General features: G+C 41.6%; 1 protein-coding gene across 1 annotated transcript; it reads right to left on the bottom strand.

Annotated features, from left to right (window-relative positions):
- Positions 1-4,681: 4,681 nt before the first annotated feature.
- On the bottom strand, positions 4,682-21,661 carry LOC141444718 (uncharacterized). Its single transcript, XM_074110328.1, has 12 exons — positions 21,364-21,661; positions 19,279-19,407; positions 17,610-18,272; positions 16,960-17,091; positions 14,395-14,522; positions 12,625-12,699; positions 12,018-12,144; positions 10,535-10,641; positions 9,806-9,899; positions 8,494-8,679; positions 7,869-7,985; positions 4,682-4,893 (listed from the first exon to the last, which is right to left on the bottom strand). The coding sequence occupies exons 1-12, from the start codon at positions 21,481-21,483 to the stop codon at positions 4,753-4,755; spliced, it is 2,019 nt and encodes a 672-aa protein (XP_073966429.1). The 5' UTR covers positions 21,484-21,661; the 3' UTR covers positions 4,682-4,752.
- Positions 21,662-21,816: the final 155 nt, after the last annotated feature.

Raw genomic sequence — 21,816 nt, 5'->3', positions numbered from 1 at the left:
GGACTTACAGTTTTGAAAAGCAACCAGCTGGTCTGGGTTCCAAGTTAGTTCAGTTGAGCTTTTAATTTTCGGACCTGCCAGCATATTGTTGAGAGGAGCTTGGTTGTCAGCAGCATGAGGGACAAATCTTCGGTAGAAATTAAGCATCCCAAGAAATCGACGGAGACCACCAACAGTCTTGGGTGCAGGGAAATCTAATAATGTCTGTACCTTGTCATCCATAGGTCGTGTACCTTCTGCTGAGATGATGAAGCCGAGGAAATTGACTTCCTGTTGTCCAAATGAGCACTTTGATTCGTTGATGAGGATCCCGTAGTCTTGGAATCTGCTGAAGACTTGTTGCAGGTGTTCCAGGTGCTCCTGATGGTCATGAGAGAAAATAAGAACATCGTCAATGTAAGAAAATACAAAATCCAGACCTCTTAGCACCTCATCCAAAAATCTTTGGAAAGTCTGTGCAGCATTCCTTAGTCCAAATGACATGAAGGGGAATTCAAACATGCCAAATGGTGTTGTAATTGCTGTCTTGCAAACATCATCCTCAAACACGGGAATTTGATGGTAGGCTTTAACTAAATCAATTTTTGAAAATATTTTGCAACCAGCCAAGCGATGTGAATAATCTTCTATGTGACGGACGGGATACCTATCAGGGATTGTGCGCGCGTTGAGCGCTCGGTAATCCCCACATGGTCGCCAGCCATTCCCTTTCTTCGGGACAAGATGAAGGGCAGAAGCCCAAGGAGAATCAGATCGACGCGCGACACCCTCATGTAGCATTTCTTCGAACTGTTGTTTGGCAATTTTTAGTCGGTCTGGTGCTAATCTTCTTGGCCTACAGAAAGCAGGTGGGCCAGGAGTCGTTCTGATATAGTGAACAGTGGAATGTTTGACTTCCTGTGGCACACCAGATGGCTTCAGCAAACTGGGGTATTGTTTTAATAAATTGTGGTACTCACTATGGCCGGAGATAGCTTTGATGCTTGCCTGTTCACACTGCTGGAGCATACCCGCAGATGACACTGAGGTGAGGCTGTCGACAAGCTTTTTCTGTCTGCAATCAATAAGGAGTCCATAATGAGCGAGGAAATCTGCACCGATTATAGGTTTGTCCACATCTGCGACAACAAAATTCCAGGTGAAATTCCTTCTTAATCCCAGGTCCAGTTGCTGCTTAAGAAGTCCGTAGGTATGTATTACAGATCCATTTGCTGCTGTTAATGTGTAAGTATCAGGTGCTTTTATATTAAATTTGAATTTACGAGGTAGCACGCATAGGTCGGAACCAGTGTCTATGAGATATTGTATTTTACTAGCTTTGTCAGTTATAAATAAGCGACTTGTATTAGCGCGACAGCCAGTAGTCGCTTCTATGGACTGCCGCGTTAGTTTTCCGCCTTATAGTTGCAAGGCGGCACGCATTTCTTAGCTTTATCATCATAATTACTGTGGTACCAGCACATACCTGGTTTCCGGGCCTGGCTCCGACCGCGTGACTTCGACCGGTTGCGTGACTTCGACCTGTTGTTCCAACGGGAGCGTCGCTCGTTACCTGCTGTTAATTGCGCGATCTGCAGGGATAATTCTTCGATTTTCCTGTACAAACCGGAACTGGTGTCTGCAGCGCTCGCTACCTGAGGTGGAGCGGGAGCCACGTCCATTATCTGGTCCGCCAAAGTCGCTAAATCTTCAAGGGTCGCTGACTTCTGGGAAGCGATTATTGCCTGGACGTGCGTCGGCAAACGGCTTGACCACATGGTTTTCAAAAAATCTTCGCTGACGCTGTCTTTAGCCAAACCTTTAAGATGACGATAAAATTGCGATGGTCTGCGGTCTCCCAATTCTTCGTGTGTCAAAAGCTGCCGTTGCCTATTTTCGTTTGATATTGAAAGTCTGCTGATCAACTCATTTTTCAATTTGTCGTATTTTTGTAATGGCGGCGGGTTCGTCAATATGTCGCGTACTTCGCGCGCCGTTTTATGGTCCAGTTCGCGGATGACTTGAAAATATTTTGTGGAATCGCATTTGATGCCTCCGATGGCGAATTGGGCTTCGACCTGCGCGAACCAAACCTCCGCGTCTTCGGGCCAAAACGGTGGCAAACGTACCGCCACGCGGTCGACCGCCATGCCGCTTCCGGTGCCGCCGGCGGCGGCGTCTTTAAGGCCATGTGTCGCCTCCTCTTGCTCGGTCATCTTGCCGCGGCGCGTTTGATATTACTTTACTAATGATAAGCTGTTTGATCTTTAAAAGCACCGTCGCGGGTCACCAGTTATAGGGGTAGGCCCTATATATATAAGTAGTTAGTCGGAATGAAAACTTGGTTGCTTGAGTTACGGATATTTAATTTCGATAAGAGTACAGCGGTTAGTGAATTGCAAGATAGAGAAACTGATTTAGGCGTTAATTGAAAGCGAGCGAGTGAGTACGAGAGTTGAGCGTTGCGAGAAGCAGTAAGGGAAGCGTGCGTTCCGCGCGGGCGAGGTCTCGGCAACTGGCGGCGTGCGGCGTGAGCGCCGGCAGCTCTCCGCCCCTCCTTTGCTCCCCCGCAGGCCATAGTGCGGGGCGAAGCTTGGCAGTTCTGTGCGGACGCATAGCGCTGTGCCACAAGTACCCACCAGACACCTGTAAGACATCGTATCATGTTTAAAAGTTAATCGCACTTAGTTACAATGTGGTCGCAGGGGGGAACACCTGTAAGTTTAAAATCCAACACAACACCAAAGAAACGTGTAGGTAAGCTTTTCGTTGGAATGGGGTTGCAATACCTTCCCTTCGAAAATACAAACTGGACATGGATGAACAGAAAAACCAGAAAAAGAGACCAGCACTGGGAATCGAACCCAGGTCCTCAGAAATCCGTGCTGCGTGCTATAACCCCTACACCACCGCTGGACAGGAATCTAGACACGAAATTTTCCTATGCATACATATCTCAGGTTGCTTATTTCTACTATGCTACTTAAGCAGCAGCACTAGCGACATCTGTTTCGTCGAGAGACGTCACATTCTTTCGGAACCAACCGCTCACCCAGACAAGAGATGTCGCTACTAAGCAATCAAATTATGATTGGTTTTTTAGAGTCTTTTTGTATTTTTTATTTCAACTCCAAATTTGTTACTTTTACGGGTATCCCGTGAAACCATATCGAAAATACAAACTGAGACCAGGATGCACAGAAAAACCAGAAAGAGACCAGCACTGGGAATCGAACCCAGGTCAGCAATCCGTGCTGCGTGCTATAACCCCTACACCACTGCTGGACAGGAAACTAGACACGAATTTATCCTATGCATACATATCTCAGGTTGGCTCAGGTTGGTTGTTCAGGGCGAAAGGCATCACGACGCTCTTAGAGTGGGAAATTTCAAGGCCATTGTCATCCAACCAGTTTTTCAAGTATAAATCTGATGCCGTCTCTGTTTGTTTTGTTCGAATAGACGGAAACGGCATCACATTTATCTGGTGGTGAAACAGCCCCGCCCCGTAGCAAACTGAAGCCATCTCAAAATTACGGTGTGACCAGATGTTCTGTAAGTTTAATTAGGACAGTGGATAGAGCTACAGGCCGATAAGAATAGACATCAAAGTCATCAAAAGGATCCTTTTTTGGTTTCAGAAAAGGCAAAACATCTTCACAATTCAAGCCTCGGGAATCTCGCCAGATATCATAATTTTAAGAAGTATAGAAGTTACGAGTACATATATCATTTAAATGGGTAAAAAAAGAATATGGTACCATCTGGTCCAGGAGCTGAATCTTTGGTTTTAGAAATGACTCCTTTGTGTTTTGATAGAGTGAAAGTAATTGGACCATTAAGCCCGTTGAAGTCTAGCACAGGAGTTAAAGGAATAAACTTAGGAACAGAGGGAGGAGCGACTTTATCTAGAAATTCATCTGCTAACTAATACAGAAGGGAGGTTGTATGAACAGTCTTCTTCGAAAGTTTTCGTTTGTACTAGATTCTCTCTCCTTACGTCGATGACTTTAGACTTGTGTCGGAGTCTCATTGCGTTAGAAAATTAGGGAATTTCACTAAACACTCATAGGAGTTCGAAAAATTACATCGTGGATTGCATTAACGTCTCTAATCCTTATGGTTGAAATTTTGTAATATTACTCCGACCCCGTGGGAATATCGGGATAAAAAGAGCCCATGCGTCATTCCAGCTACCTTCATGCCACATTTCATCCGAATAGTCGTTTCTGGGAAATTGCATACGTTTTTATAATAAAATCCCAAAAATATTATAAATGAAACGGATACAAAATTCAGATCTATTGTCAAGAAGACATTAATATCAAAGGCGTATTATAAAGTTAATGATTATATCATGGACAGGGATATTTGGAAATAATTCCGATCCGCATTAGCGATCCCTTCAAATAGCGAACCTATTGTGTTCAAAATAAAGTTGTGTTAAATACTTGTGATGTATACATATCACTTAATAATATTGTAAATGTGTTTAAAAAAAAATACCTCGTTGAGTTTCTTGCCGGATTCTTCTCAACAGAGGTTTTTCCGAACCGGTGGTAGATTTTTTTTTGACATTCATAAGTGCTTGTTATAGCCTAAACTGAATAAAGATATTTTGACTTTGACTTTGAATACGAACGGCCGTTTTAGCGTGAAACACTGTCATACTTCGGGGTGTTGGTTAGGGAAAAAGAAAAACTAAACAAGAAAGCATATTTTGTATTCGTCTAGAATCGTCAACACAGTTCTGTTCGCACCTTTGCGGCAGTACTATGTGGCCGGCCGCTTCCGGTGGCTCCGCTTCTGCGGCCGGTTCCGGTGCATGTAGTTAATGTGGGGTCGGAGCGACGCGGCGCCGAGCCGCTTGCCGCACTCTTCGCACTTCACCATCGGACGCTGGCCCTGGTGCACCTGTCGACAACAACATCTACTGAATAATCTATACATAATATAATGTACATGCTCCAATATACAACGGTGTACTGCCGTTTGGGCAATAGTACATTACTATGAGTCCGCGAAATAGGGGATTGCCGGCCGAGTGTTAACTATACTCAATAGGCTTACAGCGCCATACGCGTCCAATACAACAACGCTTTCAGGATGCTGTTGGGGCTAAAGAGGCGCTGCACCGCGTCAGTAACGTTCTTTTACCACAGGAATCGCTTGCATGTAGCGACCAATTCTTAATTAAGTAGATAAACTTGGTTTGGATAGGTACTTAACTTAATGTAAACAAAACGACGTCAATTGGTGTCTTAACTATTAATATTCCCCCATTAAACTATATAAAAATTTACATTTCTCTATTGAAATACACTAGTCTAGTTTGCATTACAATAATAGATAAGTAATAGTACATTACTGCAGACTCCGCGAAATAGAGGATTGCCGGCCGAGTAGCTATAGATGGCCGAGGGGTAACGAGGCCATCTAGTGATACAAGGCCGACAATCCCTGTTCGCGGACGTGGCTTGTATAGTGCTTTTCTCAAATAAATCCAAGGAAATAATACCATGTCACTTGATGATGAACTCATATCGTAAACGATAACACTTATTTGAATAAAAAAACCACTCGTTTTAGGTAGGTATAAACCGTATAAGTATTTTGGTTTTTTTTTTCTATTCCCGTCAAAATTATTTTATTATTTTAATTTATGACGGTGGAAGCATTCTACACTTCCACTGAACGTAGATATAGTTAGTGTTTAGTCTTGTAACTAAGGGACCCCATACATCCCTGTATTATTATTATTTTGTAATTTTTTCTTTAATTGTATACTGAAGTTTTTAAGTATTTTATATGTCTAAGTATTTTAAGTACTTTCTGCCAAGTTTCTTGCGGCGCATTCTTCTTGGCAATGATGGTCTTTCCGAAAGCGCTGGTAGTTTAAAAAAATGATTTGAATTTTGAATTTGAATTTGAAAATACTCTTTTTCAGCTATTTTTTAGTAAGCTGTTCGGGTTGATGTTTTTGTCACCATGTCTTGTGATGATTATATTTATAACATAAAATGAGGATACTTTATTAATTGGTTATTTTAAAAAAATATTAACAATAAATGTCAATCCTTGTTTATTATTGAATATCTGATTTATTCTCATTAAATAATCTAGTCAAATAAGAGATTAAAAAATTCAAAAGAGAGATAAAGAGATTAAGAAATTATATACACATTCACGAACAATGTACGTTTTTTTTAAATTGGCAGTATGCCATAGAAAGATGGTACCGGTGGTAGATTTTTTTTTGACATTCATAAAGTGCTTGTTATAGCCTAAATTGAATAAAGATAGTTTGACTTTGGCTTTGACTTTGAGATAGTCAATAAAATAAATGAAAAACACTGAAACAAAAGACAATCTCTTTGCTGGCCTTGGCCGGCAATGTTGTATGAAGTTCCATTACTATCCTCTAATTTTAAATAAGAACGAATCTTCAATAAGTGCTATACAATGACGTACTTGGCGTTCTATGATCACGAAAAAAAGGACGACATAAAAAAAAAGAAAAATGATTGATTTTTGAGAAAAATATTTTTCGCCAAATGTTTCATTTCCCAGCTATCAAATTTCTCCGAAACCAAAAATGTTTCTCAGTGTATTTTCTTATGGTTTTATAGAGCACAGTAGGTTAGGTTAGGTTTGTTTTATAAAAGTTCCGAAAATAATATGGTTTCGGTTAAGTAGTTGAGAAATTAAACATTTGCTTAAATTAAACATTTGGGACAAAAATTGTGCCAAACGGCAGAGAACCCGGACGCTGGCCCTGGTGCAAAAGGAAATAAACTGAGTTAGTAGGAAATTAAAAAATATTTATATTTCCGATTCGGAAATTGCAAATGACTCCATTTCTGTGCATGCGCACTTTATTCGTCGATATCTACTGCATTGTTTCGCGCTGTAAATTACCCAAATTAATATTTAACTTTGTCATAATGTTAATTTTGCCTAAAAATTCTTAGCGTCGGAGAGCAGGGTGGGAGTGGGACAACTGCCCCACCGTGGGTACGTCATGCATGATACAACCCCGTGGACTCCCCACCCCGTAGTGTCGCTGTGCTTCCCCAACACATAACCCCATGGACTCACCACCCTGTGATGCCACTTTAGGTTGCCGGGGTAGTTGAACCGCAGCGCGCAGTCGGTGCACGCGTGGGGCTGCCCCCCGTGTGGGGCATGTCTATTCAACCCCCTGGACTCACCACCCTCTGATGTCGCCTCAGGTTGCTGGGGCAGTTGAACCGCAGCGCGCAGTCGGGGCACGCGTAGGGCCGCCCCACGTGTGGGGCATGTCTATACAACCCCCTGGACTCACCACCCTCTGATGTCGCCTCAGGTTGCTGGGGCAGTTGAACCGCAGCGCGCAGTCGGGGCACGCGTAGGGCCGCCCCCCGTGTGGGGCATGTCTATACAACCCCCTGGACTCACCACCCTCTGATGTCGCCTCAGGTTGCTGGGGCAGTTGAACCGCAGCGCGCAGTCGGGGCACGCGTAGGGCCGCCCCCCGTGTGGGGCATGTCTATTCAACCCCCTGGACTCACCACCCTCTGATGTCGCCTCAGGTTGCTGGGGCAGTTGAACCGCAGCGCGCAGTCGGGGCACGCGTAGGGCCGCCCCACGTGTGGGGCATGTCTATACAACCCCCTGGACTCACCACCCTCTGATGTCGCCTCAGGTTGCTGGGGCAGTTGAACCGCAGCGCGCAGTCGGGGCACGCGTAGGGCCGCCCCACGTGTGGGGCATGTCTATACAACCCCCTGGACTCACCACCCTCTGATGTCGCCTCAGGTTGCTGGGGCAGTTGAACCGCAGCGCGCAGTCGGGGCACGCGTAGGGCCGCCCCCCGTGTGGGGCATGTCTATACAACCCCCTGGACTCACCAGCTTGTGATGCCGCTTCAGGTTCCCGTGGGAACTGAACCGCAGCGCGCAGTCGGGACACGGGAAGGGCCGCTCTCCCGTGTGCGTGCGCATGTGTACTTCTAAGAGGGTAGGGTTCTGGGAACAACAGTTAAAAACCCCGTTAGACCGACGCCATGTGGTGTGCACACAAAACCGACATGGCTTTACCGGACAAACAATACGCGACCTGATATAGCGAATGGGGAATGGATGTAAATTTTAGAAACGCTTGAATTATCGATATGAATAACCTTTCTAATTAACAGAAGAAAATATCAGATTTTTAAGTAGCATCAATTAATTTAAAAAAATGAAAGAGTTCTTTACCGCCAAATTACGACAGTCCGGTCGGTTGCGGGTTGTTCCATAGTCCAAAATAAAAAACGTTAAAAAAGAATTTATGTGTCTTTGACTCGTTCGTTTTGACAGGTGACCCTCTTTACCGGCTCGGACACGAAACAGAAAAAGTAGTTTTTTCTGTTCCGTGGGCTCGGATAATACCGACATGGAAATACCGACCCTGTTTTTCATCTACACACCCATAGAAGCTCATGTCAGTTTCAATGGGCGTGTACTATATATATGTATGCTATAGTGTGGTCACCTGCGTCAGTTTGCCGCAATGCGGACAGACGCGGGAGCACCAGTCTTCGCTGCCGGGGAGCCTGGGGCGGCCAAGGCGCCGGCGGGGGCCGGGGCGCCGGCGTGGGCCGGGCCGCCGCTGATGCGCGCGGTGCACGCGCCAGTAGTGCGTTTCGCGAGAGGCCTCGCCCAAGAACGACAGCGGACACTGGAAAAATAACAGTTTAGCGACAAGTCGGGGGGGGGGGGGTTTACTAAAAATGGTCAAAATTGCTGTGACGTTTTTTATGGAGGGCCCGTTGGTTGCTGGTTTAAACACTGTATTTTAAACTGAGGAAGAATGGAAGATGATCAGCCTATTGACTTTTGTGGTTTGATTTAAATGTGAAGTATATATTTTGTCCGATGCACTTTTCATTATTTGCTTTTAGTACAAAATTTCAAAGTATGGGCTGTTAGTGGTCACTCAAGACAATAAAACTTGTTGTATCATGTTTTAGAATGGCGGTGAGAGATACATGCGAAAGGTTGGCCATAAGTTTTTTCGCCTGCCGTAGAAACAGAGTATAGTTCATAACACAACATGGCGCAGTCGGTAGGATGCAAACAACTAGCCTATACAGTTTCAGCCTTATTCATAAAAAGTTAGAGCCTCCTTGAAAGCTCCTTGAAGGCCCGATGCTAAAAAACGTGATTCATAAACGTCTGTTAGCGCTAATCAGTCGATCAAGGCTCTGCTAAAGTAAGAGGACCGTAGACCCTCCTTTATCTCCCTGCTAAGTCACACAATGGACGCCACAAGTTTGAACAGCTGACTTTGACAAGAGCAAAAAACCACACCGAAGATATTTTTAGTGAAGGGTGAAGTTACGCAAAGATTAAAAAAAAACCAGGAAAAATTATTTTCAGGAATTTGCATTTAAAAATCCTCTAAAATTACTGCTACTTTACTACTTTACTAACAATAAATATGAGAAAAATAAAATTAGGATGATTAACATATTTACGGCTTTTGGCACTTAAACATAAACATGCGGATCGGAAATGGCGGGAAAACAAACATCTCGCTTTTTTTTCCTGCTAATTTGCCGTCACTGCTGACAATTTTTTTGTAAATTATCGATGAGGCCATTTTGTGTCTTTCATTTGTCAAGATTGCCAACATAACGCGTCTAATCCGTCTATCAGCAGCTCAACAACTAGCAGACTGCTAGCAAGCGTTTATGAATCGTACTTCTTGACAACCGTCTAACAAGCTTAATCAGTCTGCTAAGTAACAGACCGATCAAACCTCAATTAAGGATTTTTTATGAATAAGGCTGTTTGTCTCTTACCTCAGTGCACTTGAACTCTCCCTTGTGGCACTCCTCCGTGTGTGTCCGTAGGGCTTCGTCGGTGGGCAGCGACGCCCCGCACACCGAGCAAGGCCTGTTCGATCAGTATACATGTATGGGAACTATATTTTCTGTCACTTTTTAGATTTGTCACTAAACTGCGATACCCTAATCACCCCTAATAATAATATCCATCCCTAAGAAATATATTAGTCGTCATATTAATCAACACTGTCTCTAAGTATGAATCATCAGATTAATATAATTATGTAACTTAAATAACCCATAGAACAAGCTTTACTTAATTTGGGACTGGGTCAATTGGTGTAATTTGTGAAAACATGTTATTATTAAGTATTATTATCATTTCATTCATTGTAATACATAATATGTCATATCGTCAAATTTCAGTTCGTGATTATAATTAATTTTTAGGTAGCCATTTCTATATTGCTTGGTGATTCAGTTTTAATGACACATTTATTATTTTGGATGCCAATATAATTATTTGATGATCAATATTATTTCGAAGTAATTTTTAATTAATATTTAGGTAACTGTTTTAATATTATTTGTTGATTCAATTTAGGTGACAGATCTACTATTTTAGGAACAAATATTATTTATTAGGCTACCAAAATTTTTTTATTGGGTATCAATAAAAAGATACCCAATAATGTATTCTATTATCAGACCGGTGAAGATCTTTTAAAGTTCGGACCAACTGACCTCTTGGCGGGGTCGCAGCCGGCGCGCGCGTGCGCCTGAAGCGCCTCCGCGTCATCGAACGGCGCGCCGCACGACGCGCACGCGCACTTACAGGCCGCTTTCTGCGCCTGCGACATTTAAATGCGTACTAAAGAGTCCGGTTTATAATGTCAACAAGAAATCGCAAAATGACGAGGTTTTATAATGACTACATCGCAAAATGACTAGGTTTCATATTGACGAGGTTTCAAAATGACTAGATCGCAAAATGACGTGGTTTCATAATGACTAGATCGCAAAATTACGGGGTTTCAAAATGATAAGATCGCAAAATACCGAGGTTTCAAAATGACTAAAAAATAGCTTTTGTTGTGGCATACTTTATGGATGGCCCCCTAGTTGGTGGTAGTATCGTGAGGCCTGTTTCAAAACTGTCACGTTTGGAATTGGATAGTTTCTTAGGAAAAAAAATATTACCTGGGTCAATTAACTTTTTAGAATATGTTGCCATAGTGATGTCTCCTGAGCTACTTATTAAAGGTATGATTGTATGGGGTACAAATCTACCAAAAGTTAGGTATTGTTTGTGACAGTTTTAAGGGAATTTCTTCATGACTCATGGAGGGAGAAGTCTAAAACTGTAGAATTCTGCTTACCTAATACTTAACTGACCCTTTACGAGAGGCCTATGTCCAACAGTGGACGTCCTACTGCTGATATGATGGATTACCTAATGATTCGCCGACAATTTTTACGCAGATTATTGATTGGCAGACCACGTTTCGCCGAGTGACGGTAACCCGATGAATTTGTACGCAGATGTATTGTTTCGCAGATTAAAGTTTCGTAACTCAACCTTTAGTAGACTATTTTCAGTTGGTTTGTGAGTCAGCGAGCCGAACAACTATTAACAGAAATTCGTTTAGCCGATTAATCACTACACATTTTCAACGTTTGCTCGAACAACTTTTCGCTTTCGAATTTGTGTTTAGTCTATATTGAAGTCAAGACAAACTAAGTCGCGACCAGCAGTTCGGTGCTGTTGTTGTGCGTTGTTGGTCACAATTCTACCTAACACTCCTCCTCGCTCACGCTCGTCGTCGCACCTAATTACACATTTTGATGCCAAGTGATAACTCTGCTCTGATCTTGTTGCGGCGAACAGCTGTTCGGTTAACTGAAAAAATTACGAAGCAAACAATCGACTAAAAGTAAATCTGCATATCGCTATTCTTCCTACCGACTACTCGGCGAAACGAATAATAGGCGTAAGGAAATTATACCAAACGTTGCTCGGCCACAAGAAAAATCAGTCAATAGTTGTCTGCGAAACGAAAATCTGCGTACTTTAACTCGGCGAAACAACAGGTCACCGATATGATGATGACGAAGCTCTCGCCGCACTCGCATACAGAAAGAAAAAGATGGTGTTTCTAATGGTACTGCCCATGTCCCTGGGCAACGGTGATCACTTACCGTTGAACCGGTGAACTGCTGAACATACCTGGTGCATCTTGGTGTTATGCAACTTCAGCCCCAGTCGACTGACAAAGGTCTCTCCGCACTCGACGCACGTCACGCTCTCTGCCACATGCACCTGCCGCACGTGCGACAGATACGACGAACGCTTGCTGCAATTCAAAGTGCAACGGTCAATTAAGCGACGCGACGCTGCAGCAGTGAGACAATGCATACAGAGGCTCGCAAACTTTCTTTCTCATAGGTAGACCACTTTCCAAGATTTGCTGTTTTCTATAGACACCCTGCTGCTACATTTCTACTGTATACCCAAAACTCCATCGTGGTCCAACGTGGATCCACCTAGACCACCTTGGGCACCTTTGGTCTAATGACTACTCGACGTATTCTTTCAGTGAATTGCAGATTTGCATCGTCTCGATGTTCATTACCACCATTAAACTAACTTAAAGACAAGCACAAACAAACAAACAACATAAGGGGTGAATGTAACCCTTCTGGTAAACTAGCTTTTTCCCTCTCTTTTCTCTCTCCCCCTTCTCTATCCCCTGCCTCCTCTCTTCTATCTCCCCCTCTCCTCTCTTATTCCCTCTCTCACTCCCCATCAAAAGCCACTACAGGTCAGTACTCACACGAAGCTCTTCTCGCAGTGTTTGCACTGGAACTTATGTCCCTCGTGAGACTTGAAGTGCTGCGTGGCCTGGTCCCTGCACAGACCAAAAGACCAATCTAAAGGCTGAAACCTTACATAATTTAAGATGGGATGCGGCTTTGTGGTACTTTTACCGGGTGTAGTTATTGTACGACCTGGACAATGCTCGACCGATTTTGTACGGCCTGATAATTCAAACACATGTCACTTGGAACGGGTCGAGCTTTACCACCCTGTACCGATAATGTTCAAGGTGCTATGGGACAACCTAATTTTGTACGACCTAATAATCGGAGCACACTTTTGACAGCAAGCAATCGATTCGCACGATTGATCATGTTTTTCGTGTACACCAAGTATTAATAAATTTAGTAGAAAATAACTTAATTTGGTCCTGGCGCTTCGCCGGCCGCTGCCACGGCACGCTCGCTCGGCTCGCGCATTGTGGTCACAATTGGACCTAACACAAACTAACACAAGTCTATGGTCATTCGATTCGATTGGATTCCGATTCGGTCGAGCATTAACAGGCCGAGCAAAAATTTGGACACCCTAATAATGCACGACCTAATATTGTACGACTTGATAATTCTAATCCAAAGTCCCCCTTTTACCTACAAGTTTTTCTGTCAATTCGCCCGGAGGGCGAGGAAACACGTATAGCACACACATGTATACTTTGCTGCTGTCAGGTGTCATTGGCAGTAATGGTTGCTAACCTAAAGCGACCGGTTGCCATTTAAGCAAAAAAAATTAAGTTGACACATACGTACATACACGTACAGTCGCCATCAGATATTTCGGAGCGGGCAAGGTGATCAAAAATATCGATACATGAACTCTAATACCTTAATAATAAAGTGCATGTGCCGATATTTTTGACTACCTTGGCCGCTCCGAAATATCTGATGGCGACTGTACTACGTACGTAGAAATTTGACAACTGACTTCTATTAATCAAACAGACCAAGGCACAAAACCTATTAATATCACCAAACGTGTGGTTCGCCGAAACAAAGTTTCAATTTATTTTTACAAAAAAACGGCAACTGAAAAAAAAACATCTATCTACAGCACTAAGCTACATTATAACTCTAATATCGATAAAAAAATAAATAAATAAATAAAAATGTATTTCTTTTATTTATTAGGGATGGGCCGAATATTCGTTTTATATTCGGTATTCGGAATATTCGGCTAAATCACCAAATGTTCGGCAAAGTGGTACTAAAAATTTTACTGTATTGAGCCATGTAGGAGTTGAGTGTTAAATGTGTTATTTTTATGAGCTATAGTGACATATGCCTCACTTTATGCTTTTGTTCACAATGTAGTTTTATTTACAATAACAGCAAATAAAAGGATGGTTATTCATTAAAAACAAAATATAAGTATGAAGCTGTTGTGTGATTAAGCTACAGTGATTTTTATAATAAAATAATATGTTAATCAGGTCGTTATGTGAGAAATTTTTGTTTTAATCAAGAGTTGCATGATTAAATTACAACATTTCAACAAAAAATAATCATATTTCTAGTTTCTAGTTAGGAATCAATTATGTCGAATATTCGGTTCGGTAAAAGTTTTACCGAAAATTCGGCCGAATATTCGTATTCAGTGAAACCCATGTTCGGCCCAGCTCTACCAATTATCACGTTGGTGAAAACAGGGGCCAGACTTATCGACCCCATCCGAACCGACCCGAGTGTGACTAGGGGGGGGGGTCATGGATTTCTCCGGCCACACTCACTTGATCCTGGTGACGAACTTGCACTCCCGGCAGATGAACCGCAACGCATGACGGAGCTCGTGGCTGCTCAGTAAGCAGCGCTTCTTAAACCGCACGCCGCACACCTCACACGGGAACCGGCCCGCGCTCTGACAAACCATCAACAAACTCGCGGTCAAACACTAAAACAACTGCAAGAAGAGAAGAGACGAGAGGAGTGGAGAAGAGGAGAGAGGGGCAGGGAGGGAGAGGAGAGTTCGGTGAAAAAGTAGAATAAATTAAACTTGTCAAAGGAATATAATGCCTATGGAATGCAATTTTGATAAGTATAATTTATGACGACCTGATGGCCTAGTGGCTAGAGAACCTGACTACGAAGCTTAAGGTCCCGGGTTCGATTCCCGTGACGGGGAAGACATTTGTATGAAAATACGAATGTTTGTTCTCGGGTCTTGGGTGTTTACTATGTATTTAAAGTATGTATCTATCTATATAATTATATTTATCCGTTGCTTACTACCCATAACACAAGCTTTGCTAAGCTTACTTTGGGACTAGGTTAATTGGTGTGAATTGTCCCGTGATATTTATTTATTTATATTTATATTTATTTATTCTCGGGTTTCGTTGCAATTTTCTGCCGTCAGAGTGCAGCACTAGCACAAACCGTAAACAGTTTTTTGAGTATCTTAAATGTCCAAGGGGGGTTGCCATATGACATCATATCATATTATTTTAATTAAAATTTTGGAAATAAAGCTCTATCGTTATTATCGATGTAAATAATATTTCATGTTATTTTGTTACTAATAAATAAATATGTCATGCTGTCTATATTTCTAACACTCTTTGGTCATGATGATTCGTCTGGCGACAAAATATAAGACAACTGACGTTGTCATGGCGGTTTGCGCTCGTGTCGCCCCCTGCGCAGAGCTTAGCGTAATATTCCTTTGTTAAAAATGGAACACAATTTTAGTTGTTCTCCTCGCCGCACGCTCAGTTTGGCCTCTCTCTGCTTTGTCGCTCGCGGCTTCACCGCATGCTTTATTTTTGTTATCATATTACTGTAGGTGGCGTCTAGTAATTTACGTTATTTACGTTGGGCGCCAGATTGTAGGGTGAATGAAGCGCCAGGAAGACAGTTCAGAAAGTTTATTCAGGAAAACTTACAAAACAGGTTTAGGGCTTACTTTTACTTAAATAACCTAGCTAAAGTATAGGCATACAACTGTGAGTTTATGGAATGGACAGCAGAGGCCGTCTCACCCGTACCCACTTGTTGGTTTTACTTGAGGATAGCAGAGGCCGTCTCTCAAGCTAGACCACTAGCTGAATGATGCACTCTCGTCCGCGCAGCGCCTTTTATTAGTTCCGAATGCAGCCTTCGTAGGCGCTCGGGTGTATCGGGCCGCCGAGCGAGATAGGTTACTGTGCGAGCGGGAAAGTATTCGAGCCCGCGCGCATGTTGTACAGATGTCTTAGTTTATGGTTCTACATTCTCCCCTCTGGTACTCGTTGACGTCCCGTAAGAGTACCAGTACCAGGAACTGGAACGAGTTGCTGTTTCTTCGGCCGTCCCCGTCGTCTAATAGGTAGGACAGGCTCTGGATTCTTATCATCTCGTTTTTGTAAATCGAGTTATAGCAGATGTGTGATATTTTCCAATGGGTTTCTTAGGTTCGTTTACATTAGCAATTTCGTAGATTGAACTTCCCATTTTATTTATGATTACGTATGGACCATCTTCACGGGGTGCGAGTTTAGCAGAAAATCCACTTTCTGTCACTGTGTAATTGCGTTCAGCTGGAGTAAGTAGCCTACTAGCATATTCAATAGGATGTTCTCTCTCTCCCTCCCCCTGCACTAAAGCTGCTCCAATGGCGTAACTGCTGGCATCCGTTTTGTTTGTTGTCGAATGTAAGGGAAATCGACTTAATAGCTCTTCAAACTGTTCAGGAGTATATTTAATCGCCATATGATGTTTCTTCTTGGCTATCTTCTTGTTTAAGTTCTTTTGATTTACGTCTAGTCATTTACGTTATTTACGTTGGGCGCCAGATTGTAGGGTGGCGTCTAGTAATTTACGTTATTTACGTTGGGCGCCAGATTGTAGGGTGAATGAAGCGCCAGGAAGACAGTTCAGAAAGTTTATTCAGGAAAACTTACAAAACAGGTTTAGGGCTTACTTTTACTTAAATAACCTAGCTAAAGTATAGGCATACAACTGTGAGTTTATGGAATGGACAGCAGAGGCCGTCTCACCCCGTACCCACTTGTTGGTTTTACTTGAGGATAGCAGAGGCCGTCTCTCAAGCTAGACCACTAGCTGAATGATGCACTCTCGTCCGCGCAGCGCCTTTTATTAGTTCCGAATGCAGCCTTCGTAGGCGCTCGGGTGTATCGGGCCGCCGAGTGAGATAGGTTACTGTGCGAGCGGGAAAAGTATTCGAGCCCGCGCGCATGTTGTACAGATGTCTTAGTTTATGGTTCTACATTACTAATATAATTAAACACGTAAAGTGACTTCAGCTCTTCATTTACTCTGCTTAAAATCCTGCAGTTTTGATTTCGATTTAGACTCACCGGATCATGTCTGAGCAAGTGGTTCTGATAGGGTGTGGGCTGGTCGAATCCCTTGCCGCACTCCTGGCAGGAGAAAGCTGCGGGCCTCTTTTTGCTGGCGCTGAACTGCCGCCAGTCTGCTAACTGCTGCTCCTGTAAAATCATCATCATCATATCTGCTGTAGGACGTCCACTGTTGGACATAGGCCTCCCCCAGAGACCTCCAGTTGCCTCGGTTGGAAGCGGCTTGCATCCACCGTGAACCCGCGACTTTACCCAAGTCATCTGTCTATCTCGTTGGTGGACTTCCTACGCTGCGCTTGCCGATCCGCGGTCTCCACTCGAGAACCTTTCGGCCCCAACGGCCATCCGTTCTCCGTGCTATATGGCCTGCCCATTGCCACTTCAACAAGCTAATCTGCTTGGCTATATCGGTGACCTTCGTTCTTCTCCATATTCCTCATTTCTGATTCGATCCCGTAATCACAATACAACAACACTTTTTTTTAGAAGTCTATTTCTAAATCTAAATTTCGAAATCATGTGAATTTTGGTGAAAAAAGTGATTAGATGTCTAGTTAAAAGACACGAATTATAGATGAATGTGTTATTGATTCGACCCAGTGGGTTGCAAGAATTTTATTTCATGAAACACAGTTGAAAAATCTTACCTTATTTAGAATTTCAATATCCACATTCAACTCTTTTTCAAGCTCAGCAACATTGAAATTAGGCTGGTATTCATTTGTCGGAGACGGAGCCTGAATTCTACGCTTCTTCAATTCTTTCTTTTTATTGATCAGCTGCATAATTCTCTTTCTTGTTGGCTTCTTTTGCACCTCAACCTTATCTGTTGGTATACGTACTATTTTTATTTTCTTACTTATTTCCTCGACTTCATCTGATTTATCATTGAGTACTTCTTGATTATTGTCTATGGGTGAATGACTGAGTATATCATCGAATAGTCCTTGATCATTGTCTATGGGTGAATGGCTGTCTATATCATCGGCTAGTTTTTGATCATCATCTATGGGTAAATGACTGTGTATATCATCAACTAGTTCTTGATCACTGTCTACGGGTGAATGACTGTGTATATCATCAACTAGTTCTTGATCATTGTCTATGGGTGAATAACTGTGTTCATCTGTGTCTAAACCCAATGGATCAACTTCATCTTTAGATATAGTATGTTTTACAACTATGGAAGGTTCATCTCTAACTTCAAGAGGATAGGTTCTCGTATCATTGACTTCTATTTGAGATAGAGCTAACGTGAACACAAGATTGTGTGAGAGGCGATCTATGGTATCTATGTAATCCATGGTTATCTGTAAAAAAAGAAATAATAACAACACTACCTGTTATAGCCGTGGTGGCCGAGCGCCGAGTGGTTTTACCTTTCAAGCAAAGGATTGTGGGTTCAAACCCCGGCTCGCACCTCTTTTTAGTTTAATTGATTTGATTGATTTTTAGTTTTAAATAAATGAAAATATATTAAAATTTTACTTTATGCCCTAGAACATTAGAACTGCTTAGCAGTTTGGCGAAAATATTTTTAAGTTGTTATTTTTGTAAATTGTGGTTAATAAATAAAAAAAAAGAAGTAGGGATGGGCCCAATATTCGTTTTATATTTGGTATTCGGCATATTCGGCAGATTTACCGAATATTCGTATTCGGCCGAATATTCGGCTAAATGACCAAATGTTTTGCGAAGCGGTACTCAACATTTTTAATTACTGTATTGTGCCATGTGTGATTAGTGTGTGGGAATAATTTGCTTAGCATTATATTATCTATAGTAGATGACTCGAAAAAAGTGTCAATCAGACGGGTTACTACGCAATTCGAAAATAGATGTTCGTATCGTTTTGCTCTCGCAAATATTATTCAACACGTGAGCGAAAGGGACGGTACGATACGAATTTCGATTTTTTTTTGTAGCTCACTGTATTGGCGGGTTGCCATTATTTTATTCAGTTGTTTTCTTAGCGCCTTTCTTTTGCCGAGCTGTGAAGTGTTTAGACACAATAATGTCATTTTTTGTATTTTTTACTCCCAATGTAATGAAAATCATTGTGTGTATCACGGGCCGTAAGGGTATTACAAACTCGAGTCGTTAAAAGTCCTCCGCCTTCAGAGTCGGGCTTCTAATACTCTCGTTAGTAATCCTCTTCTTACGCCCCTTTACCGAACATTCGGCCGAATATTAGTATTTGGTGAAACCCATGTTCGGCCCATCTCTAATTAGAACTCATTTTATGTCGCCCAGATACAGCATAAACACGTACTTTACGAGCATGAGAAGTGAAAAGATTATTTGTATTGCACGGACCTTGTTGTGATGCTGTTTCCGCAGGCAGTCCTGCGCGCGCCGACAGCGGTCGCGGAACGCTGCGCTCTTGGCGAGCAGGACGCCGCACACTGCACACAGCTGCTGCGGAAACCCATCGTGTGGCAACACCTGGAAGGTGGGTCGGCAGATAAATTTCAAAAAATCGAATTTCAAATTGTTTATTCTGTTAATAGGCCACAATTAACTGTAGTATGGCAATTGGCCACTTTTAGAGCCTTATTCATAAAAAGTTAGAGCCTCCTTGAAGGCTCCTTGAAGGCCCGATGCTAAAAAACATGATTCATAAACGTCTGTTAGCGCTAATCAGTCGATCAAGGCTCTGCTAAAGTTAGCGGACCGTAGACCCTCCTTTATCTCCCTGCTAAGTCACAAAATGGCCGCCACAAGTTTGAACAGCTGACTTTGACAAGAGCAAAAAACCGAAGATATTTTTAGTGAAGGGTGAAGTTACGCAAAGATTAAAAAAAAACCAGAAAAAAATATTTTCAGGAATTTGTATTTAAAAATCCTCTAAATTAGCAGCAATAAATTAACAATAAGTATGAAAAAAAAAATAGGATGATTAAACACAATTATGGCTTTTTGCACAACATAAACATGCGGATCGGAAATGGCGGGAAAACAAACTCTCGCTTTTTATTTTTTTCCTGCTAATTTGCTGTCACTGCTGTCAACTTTTTTTTTTTATTATCGATTAGGCCATTTTTTGTCTTTTGATTTGTCAAGGTGGCCAACATAACGAGTCTAATCAGTCTATCAGCGGCTCAACAACTAGCAGACTGCTAGCAAGCGTTTATGAATCATACTTCTTGACAACCGTCTAACAAGCTTAATCAGTCTGCTAAGTAACAGACCGATCAAACCTCAATTAAGGATTTTTTATGAATAAGGGGGTTAGTGTTTAGCAGTAACAGTGGTTTACTGCTACATAAACGCATATTGCTTGTATCAGCGACAATCATAATGTATATAATCTAGGTTTTACTTAAATGGCTTCTTATTCTTTGCGCACATCTACAACCGATGTATTATTTACAACCTCCCACATAACACTTCAGAACTCTTTTACACATCTTTTTTTTAACTAGCAGCGCTTTCGGAAAGACCATCATTGCCAAGAATGCGCCATGAGAACTTGGCAGAATTTTTTTTTTTTCAAATAAAAGAATACTTATAAACTACACTATAAAATTAAAGAAAAAAAAATACAGGGATGTATATGTATCTAAACTATACCTATGTTCAGTGGAAGTATATAATGCTTCCATCATCATAAATAAAAAAAAACTGCCATGCTTAGTGCAACACTGGTATCTCAGTAAAAGGCAGTTTTGAGAAACTGAAAAGGTGTGTAAGGTGATTTCAGGTAAAAACTGACATAGGGAAAATATTTCAAAGGTTTTTTTTTATCCAATGCTATAAAAATCAACTGTACAATATTTTTGTGTTCAAGAGCGTTTATACCTGCTGAGCTGGCAACATTGCATTTTTGTTAGTTTTTCTCGATTATTCAATAAAACTTAAATGAAAATTTAAAATATGGTCTGATAGAACTCTTCTTAATATATAATAGACTTTTACATTCTTTAAAAATCGAAGAAATGTTTATTAACAGTTTTTATAAGAAAATAATTTTGTGAAAAATATCCTGAAAAATTGGTAAAATTCATGTTTTCCTTTTGGTATGTAATAATGTATCCAATTCTCTGCCTAAATGAAAACTTCTCCCTTATGCTGGTGGAATAATATCAACATATTTTGGAGTCGCTCATCAATACAAATTTCACACAACAAATCAGTACAAAAAAAAATACAGACAGAATAGTATATAATTTACGTTTTTAATTTTAAAAATAAATAAAAAACGGTGTATTCTTTTTATAATTTTCATTGTTATACTTAAGAATCGTAGGTTGGTTCTTTTTAATGTATGTAAACTCATAATTGGGTCCGCCTAAAGCAAAGGGGGTCCCATATATAACTTTAACACTCTAACCTAACCTAATCTATGTAGTCGGGACCCCCTTTGCTTTAGTCCAACCGTCATAGATGAATAACACTTACTGGATATCCCGTGATACATTCATAAGCCTCAGCAAGCTGGTTTTTGTGTATATCGAATAAATTACATTCAGTTGCGAGACAACCACGACAACACATCAATTGAGAAGACGATTTTTCCATTATATTACTGTTTAACCGGTTATTTTCGTAAAACAATAATCAAAGGTTTCACTTATAGTCCTTGGTTGGCTTGGTTAGTATATTTTCCGGGATTTCTGCACATTTTTTATGCAAGCATGCAAGCCAAGTAATAAATAAACAAAACAAACAAAAGTCAGTTTGACAAGTTCATTTCACAGATTACTAATATGTAGCTAGCTAGTTCATTTGAATACATTACACACACCACTACACGGTCCACCTTGACTAATTTTCTTCTTTTTTTTCAGCTTTGGCAACACTCGTACTTATGTCAAAAATCATGTCGAAGCTTATTTCGCTATTTTTCTATTG

Source organism: Choristoneura fumiferana, chromosome 30, assembly GCF_025370935.1.
Source record: "Choristoneura fumiferana chromosome 30, NRCan_CFum_1, whole genome shotgun sequence".
NCBI classification, from domain to species: Eukaryota; Metazoa; Arthropoda; class Insecta; order Lepidoptera; family Tortricidae; genus Choristoneura; species Choristoneura fumiferana.
Note: the sequence above shows the minus strand (reverse complement) of the source record. Positions and strands in the feature narration are given on the sequence as shown.